An 18,083-nucleotide genomic window follows, 5' to 3' on the forward strand; every position below is an offset into this window, starting at 1 on the left:
CTTTACTTTGCAAGCTCCTTTGACTACGATGACCTGGATGACTGAGAACCTTCACAGACAATTACTGGTTATGAAACAACACTACCTGGAACAGCTTCACCAAACTGCAATTCATGCCAGGTAATTGCATTACCTGGCGTTTTCATTACTTTAACCACTCCTTTTCAAAGCCAAAATGTGAATACCTGCAGACAAATATAAATAATCTAGTAAGACAGAAAAAACCCCCACAAACAACAAAATACAAACGCATATTTTATTGTAACACAGATAAGAATTGTAACACAATGAGGTAAGTTAAATAATCCACATCTGTGATGTTCTTGAACCACAAAATAGTCACCACCCTATCAGTAACAAATCCACAAAGTCTGCAAACAATGTCCTGTCAATTCAGTTCACAGTTTAATACAAACATGTATTTTCTCTGTTTCTTATGAGGACAAGAGGAATACTGATTACACAATCTGCTTTGTCTTTCAGTCACAGATCCAAACTTACCAGCTGCGTATTTGTGTCTTTTTTTAAGAGATGAAACTGAGTAGAAAAGATCCCCTGAGGGAGAAACATTCTTTTGTTTTTCTGATGAGAAATAAGCCACTACAGACACTGGTAGGCTCATTCTGAGTTTGCTACCATTTCTGCTGATGACTTGGCACAGTCTCACAGGGCACTAGGGAATACAGTATGAAGGCATTTCAGTAGCTTTGTGCTGCAGTCACATTGTTCAAGAAACGATCTCACGACACCCAAAGAGTTCTTAAGTGCTTCACAGACATCAGATTCCCAGGGCAGCATGTCTGCAACACCAGCATCCTGGAATGCCGTCAGAGTTTAGACCCAAGTCCTTGTTAGGAGAGTGGTCAGAGAATAGTTTCTCTGCACTCAAGGCTTTGTTCAGAGGAGGGGGAACGCAGTGGATTGGTGCAGGCAGTGGATGTTTGTGGGAGATGTTTTGGACGGCGCATGGAAGGGGATGGTGATGAACTCAAAGCGCCGCAGCTCTGGAGATGAAGATCCTCATGCCCACGCTTTCTGGGACTGCCTATGATGCGCTGGGTCATCACCTTTGAGCACAAACCACCAAGAGTCAGTGACAGACACATAACAGAGGCATTTTGAGACATTTCATATCTCTTCAATACAGATGAAATTCAGTTATGTATCTTTTTGAAGTCTCCAGATGTTTCTAAGTTACAAATTATGCAGAGGTACTTATCCAATAGCAAATGACTATTTTTAACACATGATTCAAACTGATAAACCCTTTGAAATAGCAGTACTGAAAATAAAATTGATTAATAGGAATTTCTTTTCCAAATTTAATGCACATGCTCTTTATTATTATTATTATTTTGAAATATTTGAAATGTTTTCACCACAATAATAATAATAACAATAATAACAATATTGTGTTCAAAATAGAAAAATGCTGATTGAGCCAATCCAAAATGTCTTCCTGATTTTCATCCCTGTATGTTTGGTTTTGGTGTAAAAAGCTTGTAAAACACTGCTAAGCTGGTCCAGTTTAATGATTTTTTTTTCACCACTAATGACCAAAGCCAGAAGGTATACAGATTTCTAAAATGCACTGAACTATCAAAGGCTTTTATCCATGATATATTCAGGTTACCTGATCTATGACATTTGCACTAAAGATGGCCTCCTCCATGTGTTTCTCATCCGATTTAATGACACACTTGATGTTGTTGACAACTTGCTGGACTTCAGGAGGTAGACTGCAGCTCGAGTGCTCCAGGAACTTAGCCACTAGTATTTTGGTGTCTTTGTACATCTTAAGGTCAGCCAGGGAGTGTGGACGTTCGTTGGAGGAGTGTGTGTGGAGCGATCTGGGTTTAAGGTGGATGTCAACTTTCTTGCCCTCTTTCTGCTGCTTCCTGGCAGACATATGTGTGGGTTTACCTCCAACTACCTCTGTTGAATTGTCCCTTGGCTCTAAGGAGGGGAAAAAGCAGCAAAAATAAAACAATAACAACCAAAAAACCCCCACATTAAATCACACACAGTTCTTAAAATTAGAGCTAATGCCACTTGTAGTTTCTTGAGAAACATGGCTTTTACAAGACTGCATTGCATTTGAGAGAATGCCAAAGCCAGTTTTAAATGAGCTGCAATCATCTTTACACACAACACTATTTTCTTCTTTCTGACAATGCATTTTAATTTATTATAGTAAGCCAACCAGGTTACATTGATTCACAAAATAGAGAGTGCTGTATAGCAGCAGATGTGCAAATTTCTGATGTTTCCCTAACTATCACATGAATTCATCATTTATACGCTCTTACCCTGATCTGGTGATGCATGAGCTAACTCTTCAGTAGCAGGATCAGTTCCAGGGGTGCACCCAGAATTTTCTCCTGTAGACAGGGGACAAAAACAAGCTGAAAAAATAATGTATTTTAAATGTAAAACCCAGAAAAATGCAGCAAATAATGATGTTGGAGAATCTGGAAGTGAAAGATTGATGATGATTCTTAGATGGACTAATTAAGCTGCAGTGTACAGGCCATTTACAGGCCATTTACAGTGTAAAATGGTAACATATTTGCTGCACTTACTTCCTGTCATAGTGGAGCACGAGATAGGGTCACTGGTGGAACGGACAATGCGTGCCAGTTTGCGGTACCTCCTGGCTGCTCGGAGCACCCGAGGCTTCTCTGAAGGTGAGTGTCCACTTTGGGCTGAGGTAGAGGGGGGTTGTGATGCAGAGGAAGGTGACCAAACACTGAAACACAGCCTTGGGCCGCGTGGCCTGGCAGGAGGTGAAGGGGAAGGGGAAGCAGCCAAAGGGCTGAAAGCTGAAGTTCCACCAGAGGAAGCCACAGAGGTGGGGGAGCAAGGCTGAGGTGGCGGGGGGATAGTAACCGGTAGTGTGAGCTTCCGGCTTGTCATTCTTGCTTTGATAAGGGTGTGTGGTGTGGGTTTAGGTGGCTCCTCTGGTAAATGCTTGGCTGAGGCCAGCTCGTCGCATATGTGCATTGAAGTCTTGAGTTCATCACATAGATGTGTGTTCTCTGCTGAGTCCTCTTGGTCCAGATTGCTAAAGTTTTCCGAGGACCAGTCAGGTGAGCGCTCCAGCGACTCCTGCGTGTGTGAGGACTCACTGTATCCAGTATCACTAGGGCGAGCATCAGTGTTAGTCAAGCCACGGCGGCAACGTGAGGCATCACGTGTACAAAGTTCCAGGCTGGTGCAGCTTCCATCAGTGGGGGCAGTGTGGAGCGTGCCATAGGGAGAGGAGTCAGAGCCCTGGACCTCCAGGGAGCACAAGTCCTCTGAGGAGCAAGTCTGGTCCTGGTCAGCCACCTCTGACACCATGAGAGAGGCACTGTCCACTGAGGCTGCAAAAATGCATCATTAGCGCAATCACCAGTGGAAAAAGATATTTAGGAACAAATAGCACTGTGAATATTCAAACTGTCTTTACCCTGAGTGCTGAGACCTGCGGTAGTATTTCTCTCACACAGACTGGACTCAGTGGCCTGTTGCTCTATGCTGATGGTAACCTGAGAAGACGAAATTATTAGTAAACATAACAGGACTCCTCAATAAATATGGATATTTGACGTGTGCTATATCGCACAACAGCTGCGTGGCGCCTAACCTTCAGTACCACTGGTTGGTCTGTAGAGGGCTCTGCAAGACCACAACACACTTACCAGTAATTTGTCACTATAAAGAGCAGGGGTACCAGTGCAGAAAATTACAGTATAATGTTGAGCTGAATAGGAACTTTAATTAGAAGCACTAATGACCTTTTTGAGGTACATTATATGATACATATAGGTTCACATAACTTTTTTGATCTCATGGCATCTCAATGCTGAAACCATCAGATTCTGATGATTTCTCACACATCAAATCATTTGCTGCATGGCTGTAGTCACTTTTTGACAGCTTATCTATTTCAGGCGAGCAGACCTTTCTTTTGATTCCTCTTTGAAAGACAAAAAAAATAGGTATGAAGAGAACTGCGGATTTAATCTCTGTAATGGCACAGAGAATAAGTGAGGGGTGATTAAACGATGTTGAGAAGATAACAGAAGGATTTACTCGTACATTAGCAAGTTATTTTTAGCGCTGAACAATGAGACGCAGCAAAGAAAAAAAAAAGCTCTGATCACTTCACCCAGACAGTCGAGGGAGCTGGATGATACTGAGCTTATATTTGTTGTGATTTTGGGCTTCTAAATTTTGCACGTGACATGACATTCAAATGTTTCTAACAAATATTAATTAGAAGTGGAAAACAGTAGACACATAATTAAATCCTAACCATTTTATTAAGGCCTGTAACCCTTAAAAACACACATCTAATCTAAAAATCTTCCCACTGACCTTGAAACCCACTTGGCTTTGAGAGCGAATGCATAAAAGTTTACACCTGTCACATTGACTCTTCCTAAAATGCTACATTTTACAAAGAAGTCATTTCACATCACTGAATGCACAACTAAAAGAAAACACGAAACTGAAAATTCATTAATAATTAGAATCTGGTGAACCTCAGATAAAAATGCACCTATGTGGTGTTGTTTTTCCTCACCTGGCTGGCAGGTGTTTGACCCACCACAGACTCATATGGAGGGGGCAGGTCAGTTGGGTACAGGGTGCCTGGGCTGTTGATAGGAACCCCATATATGGCACTGAAGGGAGAATGGGGAAAGTCCAGATGCAAGCCTCTGTAAGGGACAGAAAAGCAAAGAGTCAATCAAACAACCCAAATAATAAAATACAAAGAATGCCTAATAAATATAATTGTCCACTGACTGATAAAGCTGCAGTTAACACCTTTGTCTTAGGGTAATATACAGTATGCATGTGAACACTGACCAGCTGTGAAATATGTCCACACAATATCCCACTGCTCTGGGCAGAAAAGAGTTTATAGAGGATGTCATAGAGACTATGACCTCTGACCTTTTGGATATATAACAGCTCATCATTTAAAACTTTTATTCTAATGAAAACTCCTGTGAAATGTTGTCACAATTAGAGTATGACTACTTGAGAAAATGTTTTTTTGGAGATCGCAGTGGATGTAGCGAAAGAGGACATGCAGACCGTTGGCGTGACAGAGGAGGATGGTAGGAACAGGGCGAAATGGAGGCCGATGATCTGGTGTGGCAACCCCTAAAGGGAGCGGTCGAAAGAAGAAGAAGAAGAAATGGCAATGAGCTTTGACCAGCAAAGTGTAACTGAAATTCCCGGAAGGTGTTCATGAGATCTTGAAATGGACAAACGAAGACAACCAGAAAACATGTGCCGAGGAATGATTAAATAAACAACAAAACTATTCTTGGATACTTGGAATACAAAGAGAGAGTGCTCTGAGACAGTCGCACAGTGTTGTGTTTAAGAAACTGTCACCGCCAGCGTGAATATCCAAGTCAAACATATGGTATTGTCTATAAAAGCCTTAAGAAGGAATGGATGAAAGCGATCCTCTTGTCTCCTACACTCCAGTCCTAACAATATATATCGGCGCTGTATTATTCGGCGTGCAGCACTATGTTTCATATGGTACCAATTAAGAATGAGCAGCCATGCGTGCTGTCATATCTTTTAATTACAACCCCATTCTCCTCTAAAGTGGCAGAGCATGAAATACAACCTGAGTGTTTCCACCAGTCATTCAATGCATAATGATGTCATGACACATCCCTGGCCCTGAGCATGGATGCTATAAATGCTTCCGTTGCCTTGTATATATTTATGGGATAACTGACAAACAGATGAGGCTTCCTGCCAAATGGCCACAACAGCACCGCTCTCTCTGCAAAGGCTTAGAAAATGGAGATGGTGGTGAGGGAGGGGGTCAAATGATCTTCCATTGCAGCTGAGTACCGCGGTCACAGCTTCGTAATGGAGAGAAATGCTCTGAGCTCAATGTGGTTGATAATAACACGTGTGAAGAGATGTTGCCGTTGCTGCTTAATATGATGGGTTTGCCTTTTCCATGCAAACACTGCTTCGTGCACCTGTATATTTACTTTCTCATAGGAAATCCTGGTGAGATTTACAGAAGTAGAGGTTAAATATTAATGTGAAAATGGTCTTTAACCTAGAAACAGATACCAGTAAGAAAATGCATTAGTTATTATGCTTTTAGCGTCTACTAAACTAAGCAGCATCGCTTTGATGTGTGTCCTTTCCACATCCAAAAACCTCACACCTATAATAATAAGTGAAACTTGTTATTATAGGTGCTTATGAAGGGGCACAAGAGTATACAGAACAATCCCATAGTCTGTATATAAAAGCTGGTCCTTCCTGAAATGTAAAGTCAACGTCGAAATGCCTCAAATCTGTTTTTCTTTTTATTTACCAGCAGGGGGAAATCCTTTGGTTGTAAAAGATTTGATTTTATAGAGGAGTACAGGAAAAATTTGCCTCAGCTCGCTTGATCTACAGCCTCACTGAACACTTTTCTGATGAGTTTATGGTCTTATTCTCTAGTTTCAAGTGTGCATTTATACTACAATGAACTTGTAATTCCCATGATGTATGGGTGTGCAGTGTCGCTTAGATTCACAGTCAGATCTGCACAGTCTGTGTAGGATTTTAAAAAAATATTTAAGATAATGACTCTTGAGTGTTGGTGCTACTGTGAAAAACTGAAAGCTAGAAGAAATGTATGTTGAGCCACATCTAATTTATTTTTATTTTTATAGGAAAATGGGAAATAAGTGCCGTGGTTTATTAAAATGTGCAAACATAAGTGAAATATGGTGTATGAAGCAAAGACAAAGTTTGTGGAATTCCACTGAGCTTCAAAGTCAGTTTTTGGTATGGCCATCTTTGTTCTTTAACTCAGCCTGAACTATCTTAAGTAAGGTTTCTAGTAATCTCTTGTGGTTGTGTTCATGCATAGTTCTCCGGGCTTCTTGAAGGACATTCAAAGCTCTTTTTTGGATGTTGGCTGCCTTTTGTTTCATTTGATCATAAGAAGATGCCACACTTCAACAATGTTGAGATCTGGGCTGTGTTCATAATTCCATCAACACACTGCTCAATACAACTGGCTGTGTTTTACAGATAGCTGTAGACACTCACTGCTGCATCTCTCTCCTGCCCTCCTCCATAAATGCTGATGTTTATTTTAACCAAAAATTATGCATTTGAAGTCATCGCTACTTAAGACCTGCTGTATTCAATCCACTTTTTGTGTAATTTGGTACAGCTCAGTGATTGTTCCTCGTTTCCCTTCCTTAAGAATGGCTTCTTGACATTTCTTATGGACATGACTTTCAGATGCTGTTCATCTGCTATAGAAAGATTTTTTAAGGATACACTCCACACCATGCTGAGATATGTTGATTTTTAGCTAATAGATTAATAAAGTTTCTCTCTAATAGCTCTCTGTGAAGCCGTTTGTGCAAAACTAGTATTTGATTGCTGTCAAACTGTGTTATACTAGGTTTCCTATCGAAAGAATTGGGAACAAATTCTGTGTTTTTGCAACAGACTGCTAGCATAAAATGCCTAAAGATACAAATTAAAATTGGTTCTTTGCTAAGTTGTCTGTTATGTGCAGACACAACACTGGTTCATCCCTTGAGTTAGGTGCCTTTTTATGCTTGAATGATTCATATGTCAGTTTTAAATGGCTAAACAAACAAAAAATTCCTCTGCAAATGGTTAGGCATAAGGACTAGACTGCAAAATAATGACCGTAAGCAATTCTTTTCATTGAATAGATTATATAATATAAATAAAACCTCAGAAATAATCCCTAATGTCTTTTTAAAGAGAACATACAGCTACTTGATACCCAATTTGAATCGCTGCCCTCTGGGAGGATGCCCAATGCTTCAAAATAAATAATATTTACAGCTATATTCTTCATTTGTCTGTAGCCTAAAATGAGTGCCATTAACTTGTAGTTTGTGTTCCACTTAATGTAACGAGTTATGCTTTTTTGGATTACACTGCAATTTTTATGTAACTCTTTGACAGTTGCACAAAGATGTAAAGTGGTGGCTTTAGATCGTTAAGTGTCAAGTGTCATAGAAAAATGAACCCAGATTAAGTACCATTGAGTTTTTGGTTAATAACGTAGTATTTATTATGAATTACAAAGAAAACGTAAGCTGTTGTGAATACTGTAGACTGCATTTTTAATATGTGAACTTTGAAAGTATCTATAGTTAAAAATGCGATGCTGATCAAAACTGCTTTGCTTCTCACCTCTGTCCATCCATTGAGGGGGTACAGGTGTACTCTGGGGGGTAGTATGGCGGTGGGGGAATGGGAGGAATAAACTCATCAAAGTCCAGTGTTTGGTGGAGGATTGTTCCGTGGGGGGTCATACAGTCAGCGTTCAGGGCTCGAGCTCTGTGTGGCATAAACTGAAAGCAGCAACATTTTAAACAAAGAGGCATTATCAAGTTGTCTTTGTAGGTTCTCAGTCAGAGTAAGCTTGGAAAGAAAAGCAACTGGACTTCTTTAAGTTTCTTGAAGAGGTTTCACCTCTCATCTGAGAAGCTTCTTCAGTTCTAAGACCAAATGGAGGAGAGTCCCAGGTATTTAAGTCCTACTAGGAGCTGTCGCTTAAGAGGACTACTGATCTATGTCCAAAATGTGAATAGATCCCAGTGTTCACATTTTGGACAGAGACGACAGATGGTCGAAGAAGCCATCTATGACCACTGTGAACAACCATCCTTGAACAGTGGCGGTGGCTTACAACACAGTATGTCACTAACATGTATTCAGATCTCTGAACACGGTCTAACTGATGCAAGTGCCGTGCATGGGGCCAGCTTCTTTTCGAAGGCTCTTTACTCAGCCTTTTCTAAGTGGGACAACTTTCCAGTCACAGTCAACCTGCTTTTCTAATCTCCAGGCTGCCGCCGCTGCTATTGACTCGGCTAAATTTACTGAGCTAAACAAAAGGTTGACACCCTTTGTAGCAAATGGGAAACGAGGCCATTCTTGGAAACTCGACTGGTGGAGATAAGACAGTGCTTTTTTTGTCCTTTGCTTCTCTGTGAATCAATACTTAGAAGTCATGATGTTCAGCAGCCGCTTTAATTTATAGAGGCTTTCCTGCTTTAGTGTTTGCTCTTATCAAACAGTATAATTTCCTACTGTCATATAGTTATCTAACTCCTGCACGGCATATTCAGCTGAACCAACAATAAGGTTAAAATTCTCCTGACTGATTCATGATTGATTTGTTATTAGACTGTAGCAACAAAAGGCATTAGCACCAAAATGCATTTATATCTACACTTCTCCATACAAAGAAGTCTGAGGAAGATCTATGTCTGCTCATCAGACATATTATGCTGAGCACTGAAGCAGGGTGTGCTCTGATTTAAGGCATTAATTCAAACTGTGAATGATTTTCCTCCTCCATTTACATTCTTAAATGCTGTATAATTCAAACAGCCTATATTAAATGTATTCATGTCCTTTGTTATTAATTTCCCTTGTTTAATCAGAATAAATATGAGAGCTAATTGGTACTCATCAATACATTTTGTGTCTTTGTCTCGCTATTTGTTACATTTTATAAAATAGATAAAAAAAAACAAAGTAAAATAATATCATGTTTGCATAAAGTAAATTTTTATGATCATATTTTTTTGCAATAACACTTCTAATTTCTTCAAACCTTGCAAAGTTCACGGTAAAATGTCACATACGGGTGAAAGCACCAGTTTTAATATTGAGACTCCTTTAATCTTTCGGTAGGGTCTTTACCTTACACCATAAATCGCCTTTGAGGTGCCTCCTGTACTGATTTAGCACTATATAAAAAAAGTTGATGTGTTTAAAGGAATGAAATAACTGCTTTTGGTGTGCAAATCAGATGATTTTGACCATGTTAGTTCTGATTAAAACAGTCCCTACCATCCTAAAACAGATCAAATCTGCAGCAATGTGCCGCATGCCCTGATGAAAGCATGAAAAAAATGCATGTTTTTAACTGCAGGGTGGTCACTGAAGAGAGAGTTAATTCAGCTACCGTTGCCGTCTGCACTTCGATCACACTCACCATCTGCAGCACATCAGTCGAGACCATCTGCATACAGCACATTGCAGTGGCTAGAGCACACACAATGGTGGAGATGACGTTAAGGGCACATACACTGAAAAGCAGCTCCTAAAGGAAAGAGAGAGCAGAAGAGGAGGATGTTAGAGTAACAAGAAACATAAGAGCAAAAAGGATATGAGTGACAAATAAGAGGAATTAGAGTCATGTAGGAGGTAAAGTGAGGAGGAGGAAATGGGAAAGAAAGATAGCTGGTATTATGAACAGTAAAGGTTGAGAATATAAGAACAAAAGGAGGTCTAAAGGTAAAGAAGCTATGATAGGATAAGTTTAGGCACATAGCAGGGTGGCACTGCAGAAAGAGAAGCCTGGTTCTGTAAGACAACTATACAAACACTAATAAACTAGAGTGTTCATGCATTTGAAATACTTTTAAAAGGTTAAGTACCTTTAGAGAGAAACAGAACGCCCGTGCATTTTTGTGGATTGTTGCAAACACACTCTAAAGATCATTAAAATCCAGGGTAAAGCATGAACTTACAGTAGATACACACACACACACACACACACACACACACACACACACACACACACACACACACACTCTGCCAATGCAGTGAACAGCAAGGGTACAAACCAGTATTGAATCTGTCAGCAAAATAAAGTGCATGCTGGTGAAATACTAGACCAGCATCTTGAATCAGAGAAAATAGTTCATATGACTGCAGTCCCATTATGCTGCTGTTTGTGCTATTCTTTTAGACAAATGTGGAAGAAAATCATCCGTATTGGCTATTACGATCATATTTCCCATATTTAAGTGGCTCAGTTTTTCCAGTAATATCAGCTTTTGGTATGTCTTTACAAATAAAGCTGTAATACGGGTGCTGCATGAATTAATTTCCAGAAGGCATGGGAACAACATCTGTTTAAGAATTAGCTCAGGGAATAGCAACTGTCTGGCACACACAATGCACTGAAAGGACAAAGGATGACAGCACTTTGTAATGTTCATTCAAAATAAGATAAACTAAACACACATTTTCATATGTGAACAAAAGAAGTCTGAAGCATGATCTGTCCACTCATGTGCTTGAATAGAATCCTTTAAAGAAAAGTCCAAAGGGTTAATCTGATAGACGGATTCACTTCCCGGGATTACTATTATGAAAAAAAAGACAGTTAAAAGGAAAGGAGGAAGGGGAAGCAGAGACAGGTGGGTGTGTGGTAGTATTAGGGGCAGATTAAGTTAAATAAAAAGAATTGAAGGGTTTTTTTGTCCATTATTGTTATTATGATTGTTTATTATTTTTAGGATAAAGTCAAAATTTTGAGAAAAAAATCTAAAAGTGGTGATTAAAGTTTTAAACAGCCACCGTGTACAAAATACCTTGCGTAGATGAGTTAGTGAAACAACTTGATCAGCTTTCATTTTCTGCTTGTGATACGACATACCTCCCGTTCACTGCAAGAGGATGTAACCCTCAGTATCCTTGTATCTGTCCATTGCCAGCTACATCATTTTGCATAAATCCAACCAACTCTTCCAAGTTTGTTTGTTTGTCTCTTGTTGCACCATCTCTTTAACATCTTTACACTTCTCACCATGTTGTGTGCTAAAAGAGAATTCATTTCCTTGTTGCTAAAACCGATTCTTAAGTACGACTTCACCAACTCATCTACATAAGGAATTTTATGCAGGGAACAGCAGCTGTGGCAGTTGTTTGACATGAAACAGCAGCTTTAATCTTCACATTTCAACTTTATTCACAGAGAAAAACAACTGGAGTTGTGTTTTCCAAGTCAACCCCTGTGGACGAATGCAGGTGCACAGACACACGATCACAACGATGCTAAACTGCCCTGCTGCCGGCACAACTAACAGGTGCATTCAACAAATGTGTTCAACTAAAATATATGAACTCCTTAAAGACAAGAAGAGATGAGATGGGAGCTGAAACTCGCTGTGGACTTTCTGTGGACACAGGAAGCTCCCCAGTTACCATACAAAGTGGTTTTCCAGCCTGTCTCACAGATTATTCACTGGATTCACGAGGCGCATAATTATCAGTGACATTAGAAACCTCAACTGGTGTTAGGCCCACAGAGAGGACGGCCGCCTCACCTGCTGAGGTTTATCAAGTCATGCAATGCAAAAAAATAATGTCCTAATGGATATAAGCCAAATAATCTTTTATACAATCAAATTGATCTTAGACTTTAAAAAGTAAATAAATAAATACAAATCTGCCAATGGGATGATACAATTTTGCACGGCTTGAATTCCTCACTGCTAGAAACAATAATAATAATAATAATAATAATAATAATAATAATAATAATAATAATAATAATAATAATGAACCTTAAAACTACAAAAATATGACGATTTAAGCCATTTGTCCTTATTGCAACTCGATACCAAGTTATTTAAAATAGACTATCTGCATTTTCCCAAGTACAATAGCTTTAAATCACTTGTGAAAACTGTTTAAAAGTTTTCAAAATGAAATGCACAGACTTGATATTGGAATAGATTAGCGCATGCACTTCAGTGGCCTGTTATCAATGGTACATCAGTAAAATGTGCCCGATGATCACCAATACAAGCAAGACAGCAACTTCCTTTGGAAAACATTGATGTTGTAGATTGTTGATTGGATTGCTTCATATGATGAACATTTGATGCATCTAGATCATATATTAGGAAAAAACATATGTTTTGACCAACCACAACCTTGATCAAAATGATAAGAACATCCACACTGAAGGAGGTTTAGAGGAAGTGTGGCGAGTTTAACAGCTATACAGTTTGTTACTGCTTTGTGAATAAAAATGTGTTAACACTGACAGGGCATCAGTATAGGGAATAGAGATAGAGCACATGCACATGGGAGCATGACTAGGGAGACAGAAGGGGATCACAACAGATGATAACTAAATGTTGCAAAGGAAACAAAAGAAATATTATACTGAAAGAACTAGATATAAAGCTAGAACATACACTACATCTCGAAATCCGAAGAAGCAAATCAAGAACTTACAGAAAACTCAAAACATCCGAAAAAGTCACAACCCCAGCTCAACAACCCATGGCGCATGACAAAAGATGACAACTCGAACAGACCAATAGTCACTTGCCTACTCCTTTTAAAGTTTGTGTCATAAAATAAATCATTTTAGCATCTTCAGTGTTCAGAATTACCAGCCCTGCCACTGTTTTTCAAACACACTCAATAGCCAGCATCTAGTTGCCAAAGATCAAGCCTGTGTGAGCTGGAAGTTTAAAGCAGAAATGATGCCAGTTGGAACCAAAATTAGGTTGTGCAGTGCCAACTATAAAATGCAGCTAATACATGTTTCCCTTGGAAAATAACAGTTTTGAAACATGTTTTGTGTTGGAGGGAAGTCTGGATGGAGCACAAGCCTGTCTGACATTTTAAGCATGAATAATCACCACAAGCCGACCATTAGAACAGAACTGGTGAAAGAAGACTATTATTGCTCTGTGAGTGCATTGAGAACTACTGCTTTCATTATTAACAGAGTGAAGAACATCCGTTTTTTACAATATGGCTCACATACCACTGTTTTTGCATATTTTGTCCCATTTACACTTCACAATAGTGCTAACCCTTCTACTGGGTAGATTTTTGGATTTTCTCTTACTGAAATGATAAGTGAAGGCAAATATTTCGCACACTGAATTGCATTGTTTTTTCTATCTAGGCAATATGTCTAAAAATATTTGGGGGAGGATCAGATAAAAAATTGCACATCAGAAGACCGATGTCCTTTATTTCTGAAGCCCCTACAGCTAGGCTCAGCTAGGATATCAGAACATTTTTTCCCCTGTGCACATTCAATCTCTTACAATAATAATTATTATAATTGTAATAATAGAACAAATAAAGTCCTACTGCCTAATCTGGCCACAACCTTTCTGTGGCAGAGGGCTTAATTGGTTTTTCACATCACTGATCCTCAATTGTTATCCCTCGAACCGTGAAGATCTTGTCCAGACACAAACTAAACATACACCTCAATTAGCTGCTCCCTGTGGCTGACCAAAATACATCCGTTTCAAAGGTGCACCTGGCTTTTATTCAACCGGCTCTGAGTTTCTGTTAAAAAGTCTTTCTGACCTCTTTTTGGCAGGCTACAAAAGCTCTTCATGGGATCTGAAAGAAAATCCTGGACCTCCTTTAGGAAGAGCTACAGCAGTTTAAACTCCAGTGACTGAAAGCAGCCGATGTTCTGGCCCCATAAAGTGTTAAATATTTAGAAAAGAAGAGTTTTATTCATGACCCGAAGATGTAACCTTTGTCATTGCTCCCAGTTTCTTTTTTTTCCCTGGATCAGTGCTTCTTAACTGGGACTCCTGAGATAAACATTGTTATTGCATCAGTGTAGCTAGTCTAAAGACATAGCCTGACTCCTTGCTGACTCCTTTTTATCCAGATTTCATGACCTGAATGCAGGACTTCAGACCCTATCTTTTAAAACTGATGGATGGATCAGAAAACGGTTGTTGTAGTTCACTAGGGCAATGATGCCTTCCCATTACTGGATGAGTTCCAGAGCAAAAACAATATGTCGAAAGCTGGCGAGCAGCTTGTCGTCAGGGCTCACTTCAGCAGAATACACGTGCAGTTTCATGAGTATTTTCAGTGAGAAGCAGGTAGTCAGGTTGGATTAGAAACCCTTTTGCAGCGACAACTCTAACACGAATGCCAATTGAATTAGAAAGTCAATGATTGATGTGGCAGCCGATAAAGCTCTGAAGTGGAGTTTGCAGAGAAGCCATTAACTGAAATTTTAGATGATGGTGCAAGGTGAATACAAAAAAGTGGGTTTGCACTCATAAAAATGTGAATGAAAAAGGCAGAACAGCAAAAACTGGGAAACCCTGCAGTGCTATTCAGACTTTGTGTGACAGAAAAACAATTTGCTTTGGATCCAACTATGACTGCACATTGTATTGGATTTTCTGAAAGTTTGCAGTGATATTTAAATCACAATATATGCCTCGTATAAGTCAATAAGGAACTCCTAAACTTTGGTTTTTACCATTGTGTGAGTTACTGCAAAAGAAGAAAATCATTTTTTATGGATTCCTGGCTGAGAACCTGTATGAAGATGACACACGCTCACAAGTTTAAAACTCATCCCCCTATCATTCAAGGGCATACTGATGGTACACAAACTCACATTTGGCATCAGTATGAAAGGGAATACAGTACCTATCCCTAACTCCAAACACCAGGAAGATGGTGCACTTTACAGATATTTTATTATGCTGTCCATACAGGCAAAGCAAAGCAAAGATGTCTGTTCTTTGTGCTCTAAAGAACCTTGCATAGAGGGTAACAAAAGATACCAGCAAGACAAGTCTTTCACTGTGAGTCTAAAACCATTATTTACCAAGAATACAAATAGAGAATATGTCTGGGAATATGGCCTTGCCTTGCTGTTGGCAGATGTTATCCTTCTGAGTTTTACATGTGGAAGGTGCCAAGGCAGACAGAGAAAATAAGCAGCAAATACAATAAATACAAAATCACTCTGTTGATTTTGTGATAACACTGCTGAATGCAACACTCACAAAAAAAAATTGCTGGCAACACTTAGCTAAAAGCATCATTGTTTTTTAAAAAAGATTAATCCACTGTGTACCCCTGCAGGGAGCGCAGAGGTGCAACTCAGTACCATCATGTAATAGATACACTCTTTGTGAGCTGGCTGACTGTCAGATGTTCTCTGTTGATCATCTACGTATCCTGCTGTGCAGCTTTGATAGTAAAGACTCTACCCTGAGACAAAGCTGAGATTACAGTAGCGCACAGCTGCACAGGGAAACAAACCTGTGTCTAACCACTGCATGCACTGCAGCACTGAGTGATTTTTCTCAGCGCAAGAATCAAGAAATATTTACGATGGCTTTGTGTGACTTCGAATTTGGTAGTGCATCTGCCACACAGATGTGAGAAGATGCATTTCTTTGATTTCCCTTGTGACTACAACATTCACGATGCCACCATAAATCCTGCCCGGCAAAGAAAATTAATAACGCCGCCAACACGTAAAGGGTGTAGCATGGCTGCTCAGCAGATATTTAACCTCTGAAAGATACCTTGCCCCAGGTCAATCAGGTTAGTGAATAAGGTTACACATCCGCCCCTTTACAGGAAATCGCAAATTACCTCAGTACTCCCCCTCACTGATGATTTATAGCCCCGGGCAGAGTAATGAAAAGAAAAATGGGGTGGAAATTAATGTGCCAGCACAGAGCGAATGACAGACATTGGCAGCAACGGTGGCTGGTTTAATTTTCTTGTTTTTTTTTAAGAAAAGCGCTACTGCTGAGTAACAACAACTAATAAGCGAATGAGAAACCAATTTTACTCAGTCCACCTGCTTTTATAATTCAGGACACTGTGTCGTTTAGTGATCGAGGCACTATATGAGTTCATTAGAGTCAGCAGTCGTCTAACAGCCATCTGAAATAGCCGGAGACTTGTGTGTGACAGCTTCCTCACAGACATAACTCAATACATCTGACTTCTTTGGCACTTAATAAAGGTTTATAGCACCAATTCTCCATCTCTTCCAAAGAGTTATGATTACAGTGACAAATGTAGTTGATCTTTCCTCTTTTCATAAGCATGCTTCATCCTGAGAAGTCTTTTATTTGGTTATCAATGTTTTATAATCAATCAAGGATATAAAATGAATGGATATGATTGTCGTTATGCAATAACGGCGCAGTAGGACAGATTATATATCATTCCCTCTTATGCTGCGAGTCAAGATAATCTACCGAGGTCATACTCTTGCAAACTAGAGCCAGCCCAGAGTAGATACTTGCTGCATACTAAGAGGTCTGCCTATTGGGGAAAGACAAATGCTTTTGCTGCTTTCTACTCAATTAATCTGAGAAAGAAACCCAGCATTGTTTTGTATTGTTCCCTGACGGCAAATGCTACAGTAAGAAAAGAAATCTGAAACCTGAGGTTAGTCTGGTGACTCTCAGAGGATGTAGCTCTAAAACCAACATGCTGACCAGCTACAATTCTAACTATGGAACCATATCTGTAGGTTTGTTCGATCACAAACAAAAACATCGGTCAAAGACACAAAAGAAGATTCATCCTAAAAATATTAAGCTCAGCAATTTAACCTAAGTTGTTGAGATGTTTCACTGAAAACTGCAACATTCCCAATCTTGGAACTATTAATATCTGTACAAAACTTTGGTAACAGTTTATATGCATGACCTGCATCTAAGGGTCTCACTCCGATGTAATTAAAAGAATATCAGGGTATGTTAATTCTAGTTATCTACAAATACTTAAAGGTAGGTTCACTAGAATGAAGTTAAAGGAAGAATAAAACAAAAATAAAGGAAACAACGAAACAATTATATTGTAAGTACATTTAAGTACTGTAATTTTTATGCATTGCATAACCTCGGGTATTTTAGCAGACACAAATTATTCTGTAAATAATTTTAAGTATTTTGTAAGTAATTTCGAGCGGCGCATACCTTCTGGTTATTTTACATGAAAACTGACATATATTATAATGCAAGTAAGTTTAAGTTTTACATTTTCATTATCCTGATGTGCATGGCGATGTTCTATTATTCAAATGTCCCTTTCTTTTACCAATATTAATTATATAAGGACTATTCTCCCTTTCCAGCTCAGAGAAAAAAAATAAATACCATAACAATTTGCAGGCCTATGTGACTTTATACTGATGGAGCCAAGTCTGGCTTTTGTCCTTACCGTGTAATTACATTGTAATTTCAAATTTTCAAATTAAGTACATTGAAATTCCATTTAATTTAATTGGGAAAACACTCTTAGATGCAGACCATATTATAAAACGCTACCAAAATTTCATCCAACAGTTTTTCAGTCTGGATCGAAGTGTTGCTCTCCACTGAATGATACTGACGTCACATGAGCCATGACGTAGCATGACTAAAAATAGAGAGGAAAGATCATGAAAAACAACATTTGCAGGTGACAAACAAGCACCAGGAGGTGGT

General features: G+C 39.2%; 1 protein-coding gene across 2 annotated transcripts in view; it reads right to left on the minus strand.

Annotated features, from left to right (window-relative positions):
- Window positions 1-23: 23 nt before the first annotated feature.
- fam189a1 (family with sequence similarity 189 member A1) overlaps window positions 24-18,083 on the minus strand; it is a 127,542-nt gene continuing 109,482 nt past the window's right edge. For both annotated transcript variants that reach the window (XM_014336502.2, XM_005931408.3), the window contains exons 5-12: window positions 10,031-10,138; window positions 8,215-8,375; window positions 4,571-4,706; window positions 3,452-3,530; window positions 2,583-3,365; window positions 2,310-2,381; window positions 1,634-1,956; window positions 24-1,067 (exon numbers count right to left, since the gene is read on the minus strand). In XM_014336502.2, coding sequence (XP_014191988.1) covers window positions 864-1,067; window positions 1,634-1,956; window positions 2,310-2,381; window positions 2,583-3,365; window positions 3,452-3,530; window positions 4,571-4,706; window positions 8,215-8,375; window positions 10,031-10,138 — 1,866 coding nt within the window. In that variant the 3' untranslated portion in view covers window positions 24-863. The remainder of the gene's footprint in view (window positions 1,068-1,633; window positions 1,957-2,309; window positions 2,382-2,582; window positions 3,366-3,451; window positions 3,531-4,570; window positions 4,707-8,214; window positions 8,376-10,030; window positions 10,139-18,083) is intronic.

This window comes from Haplochromis burtoni, unplaced genomic scaffold (genome assembly GCF_018398535.1).
Source record: "Haplochromis burtoni strain Fernald_Lab_line unplaced genomic scaffold, NCSU_Asbu1 Contig_59, whole genome shotgun sequence".
NCBI classification, from domain to species: Eukaryota; Metazoa; Chordata; class Actinopteri; order Cichliformes; family Cichlidae; genus Haplochromis; species Haplochromis burtoni.